General features: G+C 43.9%; 2 protein-coding genes across 3 annotated transcripts in view; one reads left to right on the top strand and one right to left on the bottom strand.

Moving 5' to 3' along the window:
* Positions 1 to 2,723, top strand: part of cep83 (centrosomal protein 83) — a 79,617-nt gene extending 76,894 nt beyond the window's left edge. For both annotated transcript variants that reach the window (XR_010006284.1, XM_062980946.1), the window contains one exon: positions 1,574 to 2,723. Coding sequence is in view for 1 of the 2 variants with exons in the window: in XM_062980946.1 (XP_062837016.1) it covers positions 1,574 to 1,600 (27 nt within the window). In the remaining variant the exon portion in view is untranslated. The remainder of the gene's footprint in view (positions 1 to 1,573) is intronic.
* Positions 1 to 12,010, bottom strand: part of plxnc1 (plexin C1) — a 73,010-nt gene that overhangs the window by 42,581 nt on the left and 18,419 nt on the right. Inside the window, exon 7 of the mRNA XM_062980935.1 lies at positions 1,326 to 1,401. Within this exon, the coding sequence (XP_062837005.1) occupies positions 1,326 to 1,401 (76 nt within the window). The remainder of the gene's footprint in view (positions 1 to 1,325; positions 1,402 to 12,010) is intronic.

The following is a 12,010-nucleotide window of genomic DNA, read 5'->3' as shown; positions in this document are numbered from 1 at the left end:
CTCCAGATGTTTTGGCCTTCAACTCCCAGAAATCCTAACAGCTGGTAAACTGGCTGGGATTTCTGGGAGTTTAGGACAAAACACCTGGGGACCCACAGGTTGAGAACCACTGGCTTAGAGCAACTGTGAGTCCAACAACATCTGGAAGGATGTATAATTTCCATTCCTGACCCAATAAAGGAGCAAAGAAGGAGCAACAGTTTTACACAGGTAGCTTTTATACCTCACATACTAATTATAATTAAATGAGGGGTTTTTTTCAATTGAAGGCAAGATCATTTCACATTGGACATAGGAAAACACAACATTTCATAATAACATTCCTCCTTAATCAGGCCAAAGGTCCCTTGAGTTCAATATCTTTTTTGCCACAGTGTAAAATGAGATACATCTAGCAAGGTCATAAATATTCCTTCTGTCCCATTACCTTCATAGGTGAGTACTGGTAAGTTAATATTTGTTAAAATTGTTCTTCGTTTTAAATATTGTATTGTTCTTTAGGGGGGGTTGCACTACAAATACGGTATGTGCAGTGTACATAGGGGAGCCCCTGGTGGTGCAGTGGATTAAGCCACTTAGCTGCTGAACTTGCTGACTGAAAGGTTGGCGGTTCAAATCTGTGGAGCGGGGTGAGCTCCCGCTGTTAGCCCCAGCTTCTGCCAACCTAGGACTTCGAAAACATGGAATGTGAGTAGATCAATAGATACCGCTCTGGCGGGAAGGTTAATGGCGTTCCATGCAGTCATGCCGACCACATGATTTTAGAGGCATCTACAAACAAGCTGGTTCTTCAGCTTAGAAATTGAGATGAGCATCAACCCCCAGAGTCGGACACGACTAAACTTAATGTACATAGGAACTTGTTCATGTTTTTTTCAAACTAAAGTTTGGCCCCTCAACAATCTGGGGGACTGTGAATTGGCTGTCTGTTTAAAAAGTTTGAGGACCCCCCTGCTTTTTATATATACACCTTGAAATGCCAGTGGCATTTCTAACACATGCACTCTAAAATTAAATTATATTCCATCTCCCCAACCAAAAAGAAAAACTTCAGCTCAATACCAAAACCTAAAGACTACTGCTATTGCTCTTCTCTCAAAGAAATTAGTCTTTTTGAGAAAGAGCGAGAGAAAGAGAAAGAGAGAGAGATAAATGGTCTTAACACAGAGAAGAAAGGTTGTATGAGATCACCATATAGATGACTCACAAAAAGGGAGAGAATTCAGAGAAGAAATTGATAAACAAAACATGGGAGTTCAGAAACCTCCTGAGGAACCACTAGAAGTCACACTTGACAAAACCACATACTAGTAAATGTATCTTACGTTTTCTGTGATGAGCACTTATAAAATTCAAGTATTTCTGTCAAATGCCAAGAACCAGAGATGAGTGATACTTGAACTGGAAAAGAATAAGAACAAAACACTTCAATATATACATGTGAGTACTTTTGTGGCAACAAAAATGAATTACTTTGAGCCAACTTAAAATGAAAAAAATACATCGTATTATGTTCGCCTTTTGATCGGTAAATTACGGTATGTGCTTTATAACCCACTTTTATACCTCACAGGACAGTCTTCTACACACCGATGCCTGATGATGTGGTGAATGTTTTTGGCTTTTCTCTTAAAAATGAAAGAGTAAAAGGAACTTCACATGGACTCCATACCCCAGATGATGCTAAAAGGGCAACACTATAGAAACAGCTGCAATCCTTTGCTTCTCCTACATCATCTAATACTACAATCATTACATTATCATCATCATTTCTTCACTGATGTGTGATGGGAAGTTGCTGCCAATTGCAAGAGAAATAAGGTTGAACACTGTGAAATCCACCCACCATAAGGCTATCAGTCTCCTCCCAGTAGACTTAAATCAAGGAAAAGTTTCATGAGAACCTCCACTCCTCTAAATGTTCCTCCAGCAACAGCAAGAATATCCCGCTGGGCAACAAAATCAGGCAATTCCAACTGGATGGTCCCATGAGGGTCTGCCTCCAGTGGCAAATGAAGAATGGGAAATTTGGAAGTCTTTGAACAGATTCAGAAGTGGAGTTGGCAAAATGGCACTACCTAGAAGAATCCTCTACCTCGTGCGACTTTGGAGCAGAATAAACAACTCCGCATATTACTTAGGCGATCCCTCGTAGTTCGAGGAGGATTGTCTTCCATCTTCGGTTTCTTGGGGGTGGGTTCTTAGCATATGTATGCTTGCCCGCAATGCCCTGCCTCATGCACAGAGGAAGAACTGTTTAAAGCTACAGACAATGCAGTCGCTGTTGCCTGTTTCTGGTCTAAAATTATTTAGCTGCTTGTGCTTCATTCATTTTATCAGTTTCAAACTTACTTATTTATGCAATGCTTTTGACACAAAATGAATATATAATTTCTTCACTCGGCGTTTCTCACAAAATTGACTGAAATCTCTCAAGGCTCCTGCTGAAATCAATTAGTCTTATTAGAGATCCCATTAGATTCCTGCTCCCATGCCATTTTTGTTTTTACCACCGTAGTTAGTTAATCTTCAATCTTCTAAGGAACTTTTAAAATAAAGTTGGAATATTAATATACAGAAGATGCTCTAATTTTTTAAAAAACTGGGAATTCAGGGTTGAGCTAAGAAGTGGGTTTTTGCTTATCTCATGAAGCAAATGTCAGGCAGTTAAGACAACTTCCCCAATCTAGTGCACAACCAATGGATGTGTAAAAAAATTAAAACCAAAGTAAAACTTAGGTTGTTTTATAATTTAACCACAAACACTGCCTAGCCTTGTCTCTTTCCTCTTGCCACTCACAAGCAACGTACAAAACCACACAAATTCAGAGCTGACTACTTCAAAGTCAAAGTTCATTTCTTTTACTTAACAAGTGCCACTGAAACTCAGGGCCCTTCCACACAGCCATATAATCCAGAATATGAAGGCAGAAAATGATACAATATTTGCTTTGAACTGGGTTATCTGAGTCCACACTGCCATGTAACCCAGTTCAAAGCAGATAATGTGGGATTTTATTCAGCTGTCTGGAAGGGGCCTCAGACTATGTATAAGGACCTAATCCCCCATCCCTGCTTTATGATGGAACTCCCTCCATCTCTCTCTCATTTAGAGATCTGAATTACAAGAAATTTCTCTACTGCCAGCATGATAAATCAATGCCTTTCTTCTTCTCCAGAGCAACAGGATTTATTTATTTATCATATCAAAAGCAAATCAAGGGTACGGTTGTAATGTGTTTTTAAAAAAACAAAGTTAAAAAAACTTGGCATTGTACTAAATGTCCTTTGACCAATAGCTGGCCACTTGGAGTGCTTCTGGTGTTGCTATAAGAAGGTCTTCCATTGTGCATGTGGCAGGGCTCGGACTGCATTGTAACAGGTGGCAGGATGGGAGGGAGAGAAAAAACCCTGAGTTTTTTCCCCCCAAAGTTTTCATTTTTGAAAAAAATGGAGGAGAAAGGAAATGCACTTGCTGGTGTGATAAATCTGAAAATAGATTGTTACAGGAGAAATGAAAAGAACAACATGTGATAAGGAATGACAAACAGAACTATGTGCTTTGTAATGCTACAGGACAAAACGCCACAATAATATGATCCTCCCCATCCCTTAATGGGATAAGGTCCTTAATCTGTCTTATCAATTGTCTGCTTAGAAGGGAAACCTAAATATTTCCACCACATTCTTTTGTTGTAAAACTCCAGTTTAACATGCCCTAGCCAAGACTATATGTATAAAACATGTCTGGCCCAAAGCATTTTGGATGAGAGCTACTCAATCTGTACAGAACTATAATTGTATGATGTAAAGGGCCTCAGAAGCTTTGACACTCATTATTAATGGTAAGATATAATGATTAATGGAGCCCCTGGTGGCACAGTGGATTAAACCGCTGAGCTGCTGGACTTGGTGACTGAAAGGTTGGCAGTTCAAATCCAGGGAGTGGGATGAGCTCCCAATGTTAGCTCCAGCTTCTGCCAACCTAGCAGTTTGAAAACATGCAAATGTGAGTAGATCAATAGGTACCGCTCCTACAGGAAGGTAACGGTGCTCCATGCAGTCGTGTCAGCCACATGACCTTGGAGGTGTCTATCTTCAGACAATGCCAGCTCTTTGGCTTAGAAATGGAGATGAGCACCAACCCCCAGTCCGACATGACTAAACTTGATATCAGGGGAAAAACTTTACCTTTATAATGATTAATCATTATATCTTAATCCAGACAAACTGTGATAACTCTTAAGTTTCCTTAACTTTAATTTTGTATGTTGCTTTATCTCTTAATTTCTTATAATAATTGTATTTTGAATTGTTTGTAAGTGCACTGCGTCCCATGCTGGGAGATTGGCAAAATAGATAAATATAAATAAGTAAATAAATTTGGGTAAAGAAATCATGGCTTGTTTACTGAAAAAAGCAAAGCACATTCTGTTTTTCAATCCTGACTTGTTTTTCTATGCCATAATTAGGATTAATTAAGGACAATTGTTGGCAACACGTGATCTGAGGTCACTTGCTGCATTAAGGATGTTTCTTTTTTCTTCTTTTTTTTGTAATTGTTGGTGTGAAATAGTGATTTAAAAGGAGAGGCAAAAGGATACACACAAAAAAGAAAAAGTATACAAATAAAAAAAATTAAGAATAAGAAAAAGAATATTATATATAGACTTCCATCTTTTACACAGTTACTTTAGAAGGTTTTTGATTACTTTTCTTATCTCTTTATCTCTAGTGTCGGTATCTTCTTACATTCAATCTATAATAACAAATCTTATGCTTAAATTAACACCTTCATTTGCTCTTCTTTCAAGTAGTTTTTTTTTTATCAAATCCCAGTTTGTTTGTTTTTTCGGTCTGGCATGATTATTTTTTAATAAATACCTCAACTTATCCATATTCATTATTTCCAACACCTTATTTATCCAGCAGTTTATGTTATGATTGAGCCTCATGGCTCTGTTACTGACAGACGTGGGCGTAAGACTCCTCGGGAGTCAGATACTCTCGAGGAGCGAGAGAGAAAAAGACTGCGAGACATATTTGCAGCACCATCTGACGAAGAATCTTTCGAAGGGTTTACGGAGAGAATGGAGGAGGGGCTGGTTAGCTCAGAGGAGGATGAGATGGATTGGACTCGGGTAAGGGAGGAATTGGGGGCCACTGGCCATGATGGGGCAGAAGATGAATGGGGACCTTCAGGATTAGACCCATGGCTTAGCTGGAGGGATGGGACGGGATCCACAGCTGGAGATGCTGTTGGGCGTAGTCAGAGGTGTTCCAGCTCTGACGAGGAAAGTGATGAGGAAACGCCCGGGTTAAGGAGGACAGCTGACAGTGATGAAGATTTGTAACTGGCATAAAATGGGGCTTGGGAGCAATTGCAAATTGCGTCAGGCAAGGTAATCTGGGCAAACGCTTGGGATCCGTGTGTGTGTGGGACGCTTCCCTGAAGACTTGTGTACTTTCCTGTGCTGAGACGTAAGTTGATTGGAATCCAGGGTCAGACGGCGGGAGGGATTGTGTGGGCATTTGTTTGTGCAAACCTGTGCTTACTCTTATTAGCTTGACCTTCCGTCGTCTTTCTGACGGACGCCATCTCCTGCTTTGAGAACCCGGACTGAACTGACCACGGCTTGTCTTCCCCCCTTCTTGGACTTGGAAAAACTACAAACGTCTGCTTCTGGCTTTGATCTACGGAACGGAACTGGTCTACTCTACTTCTACAATCCTTGGCTGAATTGCTCGTGTTGGAGATCCTGTCTACTGTGTGTGTGTGGGAGCGACGCAAGTTACTCTAAGCACAGTGCTGGCAGCAGAGAGGAATCTGCTGCCAATTAGTTGCATTCTTTGTATCTTTTGTTCCTTGGCTTTCGTTCTGTTAATACCTAGGCTGAAGCAAGCAGTTTGTTTTTACCCGGATTAAACTCCGGTTTAATCCGGTTTATCTTTTGAACATTTACTTTTGTTCCCTTTTTGCTCCTAAAGGCAAAAATTGCCTGGCCCTTGTGTTTTTACGGGCATTTTTGAGTTCTGTAATCTAATAAACTCTGTTACTTTGAATCTTGTGGCGTTCTGTCCTTGACAGATTGCCTGACGCCCATAAAAAGTTTATTGCAGCAATAAACCCGTCAGGAAGACGATGGATGAGTTAAGAGCCAAAGTAGACCAATTGCAAACGGCCTTTACCGTAAGCCAAACAGCTTTTGCTGTGAAAGGACATGTTTTGACTCCTGAACGCTTTGACGGAACCAGGTGCAAGTTGCCAACCTTTTTGGCACAAGTGGAGCTTTATTTTTCCCAGCTCAGTGCTCATGCTTTTCCTACTGACACTAGCAAGGTGGCTTTTATTTTGAGTTTGTTGACCGGTCCCGCAGGACAATGGGCCACTAATTTAATTTTGGGAAATGACCCAGTCAAGGACAATTTGAATAATTTCAAAAAGTTGTTAACTGATACTTTTGGGGATCCTCTCCGCACGGAGAACGCTGGGTGGGCTCTGTATCGGTTGAAACAGGGAAAGGGGACTGTTTTGGATTACTTAAATAAGTTTAACCTGTATCGCCACCAGCTGGATTGGGGGGAGAATGCATTCATGCTTTTATTTACTGCCGGGTTAAGTGATATGCTCCAGGATGAATTAGCACGCTTGGAGCCGGCTGAAAGCTGGGACGCCTTAGTAGCTAAGGTGCTGCGTTTAGACGCAAGGTTCGAGGCTCGTAAACACTCAAAAGCAATGTGTGCGCCACCCATGCATGTAACCAGGGCACCTGTGGTGATGGGGGAAGAGCCCATGGAGCTTGGGGTCTTTAAAAAACTGTCTACAGAGGAAAAGAGCCGTAGGAGGCAGCTGGGCTTGTGTTTGTACTGTGGGAATGCTGGGCATTTTGCCAAAAATTGTAATGTGAAACCTTCCCAGCTTTCGGGAAAAGGCCAGCCCTAGTGCGACGTGAGTCCAACGCACTAGGGCTCCTCAAGCAGTCAACTGAGGGGAGGAAGCATGTTTTCGTACCCATTACATTATCTGTTGGGGGAAGGGAACTTGTTTCTACTCTGGCACTGCTGGACTCAGGAGCTACGGTCTCCTATGTAGATATTGAGTTTGCTAAGAAGCATGGCATTCCTAGAGTGCGCAAGGCATGCGACGTGTGGGTGGAGGGAGCAGATGGGAGACTGCTGGAGACTGGGGTGGTTAACCAGGAAACCTCAGCAGTAACGTGGGAGGTGCAGGGAGTAACGGGAACGTTTGTGTGGGATATTACGAGCTTGCCTCGATATGATGTGATCCTGGGGATGGATTGGCTAGCTGTAGTAAACCCACAAGTGGATTGGGCAACACGTAAAGTGATCTTAAAGAGGCAGGATTGTTGCACTCTAAACGTTACTCATGCTGATATGGAGGGAGTGCCTGCTGAGTATGGGGAGTTCTCTGATGTATTTTGTAAAAGAGAAGCGGACAAATTACCACCGCACAGGCCATATGATTGCGCCATCAAGTTGGCAGAAGGTGCGAAACTGCCAGCAGGGAGGCTGTATGCCTTGACTGTACCGGAAAGGCAAGCTTTGCGGGAGTTTTTAGATGAAAATTTAGCCAAGGGGTTTATTCGCCCATCTAGTTCTCCAACTGCGGCACCAGTATTCTTTGTAGCCAAAAAGACTGGGGAACTTAGGCTGGTCTGCGACTATCGGATCCTAAACAAATACACCATTCGGGATAGGTACCCGCTCCCTTTAATCTCGGAACTGTTATCAAGGGTGCAAGGGGCTAAGGTCTTTACCAAGCTTGACCTGCGGGGGGCCTATAACTTAATCCGTATACGGGAAGGGGATGAATGGAAGACGGCATTTAACACGTGTTTCGGATGCCACGAGTTCCGAGTCATGCCTTTTGGGCTTTGTAATGCTCCTGCGGTCTTCCAGAGGTTCATGAACGATGTGTTCAGGGACCTAATTGACCAATTTTTAGTGATTTATTTGGATGATATCTTGATTTTTTCTAAGGACGAGAAAGAACATCGTCAACATGTCAAGCAGGTTCTGCACCGACTGCGGGCTAATGGGCTTTTCGCCAAGGCTTCCAAATGCGTCTTTCATGTGCCTGAAGTGGAGTTCCTAGGTCATGTAGTGTCAGGTAGGGAACTTAAAATGGACCCACATAAGGTTGACGCCGTCAACTCATGGCAGGAGCTGAAAACTAAGAAGGATGTACAAAGGTTCTTAGGTTTCGCTAATTACTACCGGGAGTTTATTCCGAATTTTGCAAAGCTCACGGTACCTTTGACGCAGCTTCTGCGCAAGAAACAGCCATTTGTGTGGGGGCGGGAAGCTCACGAGGCGTTTCTACAACTTAAGTCTAGTTTTCAATCGGACAACATACTAACCCATCCTGATGTTGACAAACCGTTCGTGGTAGAAGCGGACGCTTCTAGCTACGCGTTGGGGGCTGTATTGTCTCAGAAGGACTCCTCAGGGACCTTGCGTCCCTGTGGATTTTACTCGCGGCAACTAACACCCTTCGAGCAGAACTATACCATATGGGAGAAGGAGTTGTTGGCGATTAAGGTGGCGTTTGAGGTGTGGCGGCACTGGCTTGAAGGGGCACGGCACCAGATCGTGGTCAGATCTGATCACAAGAACTTAGAGCACTTGCAAACAGCAAAGAAGTTAAACCAGCGTCAAATCCGATGGGCTTTGTTTTTCTCCAGGTTTAACTTCAAGGTGCAGTTCGTAGAGGGGAAGGCAAACTTGCGGGCCGATGCTTTATCCCGCAAGCCGGAGTTTAAGACCAATGAGCAGGTTGTATGTCAGACCATCTTGCCTACTACCTCTCTGTGTGTTGTAGATAATGAGCTCGGGTTACATGACCAGATCCTTGCGGCTCAGAGGGATGATGTGTGGACACAGGAGCAACTGATGCTGCTCTCAGCAGGTAACCGTACCATACTGCCGCATCTACAAGATCAAGACGGAGTATTGGTACGCAGGGGGCAGGTCTACGTACCAGTGGGGGCCCTCAGGTTGGAGGTGATTAGAGCCCACCATGACGAACCCATGGCTGGGCACTTTGGCAGATTCAAGACCGTGCAGCTCATTACCAGGAGCTATTGGTGGCCAAAGATGCGGCAAGACATTCTGCGCTTTTGTGACAGCTGCGCCGTTTGCCAGCAGAGTAAGACGCCTGTTGGGCGCCCTAGAGGGTTGTTGTCGTCTTTACCTGTTCCGGACAGGCCATGGCAAATCATTTCCATGGATTTCATTTCAGATTTGCCTAAGTCTGGGGGTTATACTTGTATTTGGGTGGTGGTGGATTTATTTAGTAAACTGGCTCATTTTATTCCTTGTTCAACCATTCCGGCGGCCCCTACGTTGGCCTTACTATTTACTAAGCACATCTATCGTTTGCACGGAGCACCCGAGGTGATTATTTCAGATAGGGCTCCGCAATTTGTGTCACGCTTTTGGAAACATTTCCATGAGTGTTTGGGGACTAAGTTAAACGTTTCTTCAGCTTTCCATCCGCAAACGGATGGACAGTCGGAACGGGTTAATGGGCTCTTAGAGCAATATCTGCGTTGTTTTTGTTTAGACCAACCCACGGCTTGGGTGAAGTGGCTACCGGTGGCGGAATTTGCTTACAACAATGCGGTGCACACATCTAGTCAGCATACGCCGTTTGAGCTAACTTATGGTTTTCACCCACGGGGAGGTGTGGCGCCGTCGACCAATGTGGTCTCTTCGGACCCTGTGTACCGCTCTACGGAAATGGCTGCATTGCATGATGTTGCCCGTCGCTTACTGCTGGAAGCTAAGGCAACGCAGAAGACTCAGGCTGACCGCCACAGGCAGGCAGGGGAGGAGTTGGAAGAAGGGGATTTGGTGTGGTTATCTTCCAAACATATTAAACAGGCTGGGGGAAAGTTTGCGCCTCGGTATTTGGGTCCCTTTCCTATCGTTAAAAAGATTTCTTCCGTTGCGTTTCGTTTGCGTTTACCGTCTAGTTTAAAGGTCCATCCAGTCTTTCATCGTTCACTGTTGAAACTTGATACCTCTAGTCGTCGTGGTGCTATAGCGGAGGGTATCACTGCCACTTCTCCGCCATCGGGGGAGGAGGCCTTTGTGAGAGGGGATAGTGTTATGATTGAGCCTCATGGCTCTGTTACTGACAGACGTGGGCGTAAGACTCCTCGGGAGTCAGATACTCTCGAGGAGCGAGAGAGAAAAAGACTGCGAGACATATTTGCAGCACCATCTGACGAAGAATCTTTCGAAGGGTTTACGGAGAGAATGGAGGAGGGGCTGGTTAGCTCAGAGGAGGATGAGATGGATTGGACTCGGGTAAGGGAGGAATTGGGGGCCACTGGCCATGATGGGGCAGAAGATGAATGGGGACCTTCAGGATTAGACCCATGGCTTAGCTGGAGGGATGGGACGGGATCCACAGCTGGAGATGCTGTTGGGCGTAGTCAGAGGTGTTCCAGCTCTGACGAGGAAAGTGATGAGGAAACGCCCGGGTTAAGGAGGACAGCTGACAGTGATGAAGATTTGTAACTGGCATAAAATGGGGCTTGGGAGCAATTGCAAATTGCGTCAGGCAAGGTAATCTGGGCAAACGCTTGGGATCCGTGTGTGTGTGGGACGCTTCCCTGAAGACTTGTGTACTTTCCTGTGCTGAGACGTAAGTTGATTGGAATCCAGGGTCAGACGGCGGGAGGGATTGTGTGGGCATTTGTTTGTGCAAACCTGTGCTTACTCTTATTAGCTTGACCTTCCGTCGTCTTTCTGACGGACGCCATCTCCTGCTTTGAGAACCCGGACTGAACTGACCACGGCTTGTCTTCCCCCCTTCTTGGACTTGGAAAAACTACAAACGTCTGCTTCTGGCTTTGATCTACGGAACGGAACTGGTCTACTCTACTTCTACAATCCTTGGCTGAATTGCTCGTGTTGGAGATCCTGTCTACTGTGTGTGTGTGGGAGCGACGCAAGTTACTCTAAGCACAGTGCTGGCAGCAGAGAGGAATCTGCTGCCAATTAGTTGCATTCTTTGTATCTTTTGTTCCTTGGCTTTCGTTCTGTTAATACCTAGGCTGAAGCAAGCAGTTTGTTTTTACCCGGATTAAACTCCGGTTTAATCCGGTTTATCTTTTGAACATTTACTTTTGTTCCCTTTTTGCTCCTAAAGGCAAAAATTGCCTGGCCCTTGTGTTTTTACGGGCATTTTTGAGTTCTGTAATCTAATAAACTCTGTTACTTTGAATCTTGTGGCGTTCTGTCCTTGACAGTTTATCTCGAGTTTCTTTCTTTTTCCAATATTTGGCATATGTCATTCTTGCTGCCATAGTAAGGTAGTTAAAAATAATTTCTTTAATTTTTTCTTTATCAATGTTAAGCATCCCTAAAAGAAAGTATTTTGTGTCCAGATTTATTTTAATTCGCAACATCTTTTGAATTTTTTGGTGGATTTCTTTCCATTAAGGATGTTTCTGTGGAGTGTGAAAGAGTCCCAATCTCCTCCTCATACATAGTCAGAGCAAAGGAAAAAAGAGAGTACAAAAGTCTGTTTTTTTCCCTTTCATATAATGCTAAAATGTAGCTGTGCGTTAAATCCAGAGAAAGCCTTAAATTCTACAGTAAACACAAACTATGGTTGAACACAGAGCCCCTGGTGGCGCAGCGGATTAAACCGCTGAGCTGCTGAAAGGTCAGTGGTTTGAATCCGGGAAGCGGAGTGAGCTCCTGCTGTTAGCCCAACTTCTGCCAATCTAGCAGTTCGAAAACATGCAAATATGAGTAGAGAAACGTCAGCTCTTCAGCTTAGAAATGGAGATGAGCACCAACCCCCAGAGTTGGACACGACTAAACTTAATGTCGGGGGAAAACCTTTACCTTATGGTTGAACAGTATATCAAAACCAATCTTTCTCCTTTTTTAGGTTCTAATTTTGAAAGACAGGTAAAAGTGGCAATTTTTCTGAGGTGAAAAACCCTGAACCCTTCCCTCTTAGAATTTG

The sequence above is a fragment of the Anolis carolinensis genome, chromosome 5 (genome assembly GCF_035594765.1).
Source record: "Anolis carolinensis isolate JA03-04 chromosome 5, rAnoCar3.1.pri, whole genome shotgun sequence".
Lineage (NCBI taxonomy): Eukaryota > Metazoa > Chordata > Lepidosauria > Squamata > Dactyloidae > Anolis > Anolis carolinensis.
Note: the sequence above shows the minus strand (reverse complement) of the source record. Positions and strands in the feature narration are given on the sequence as shown.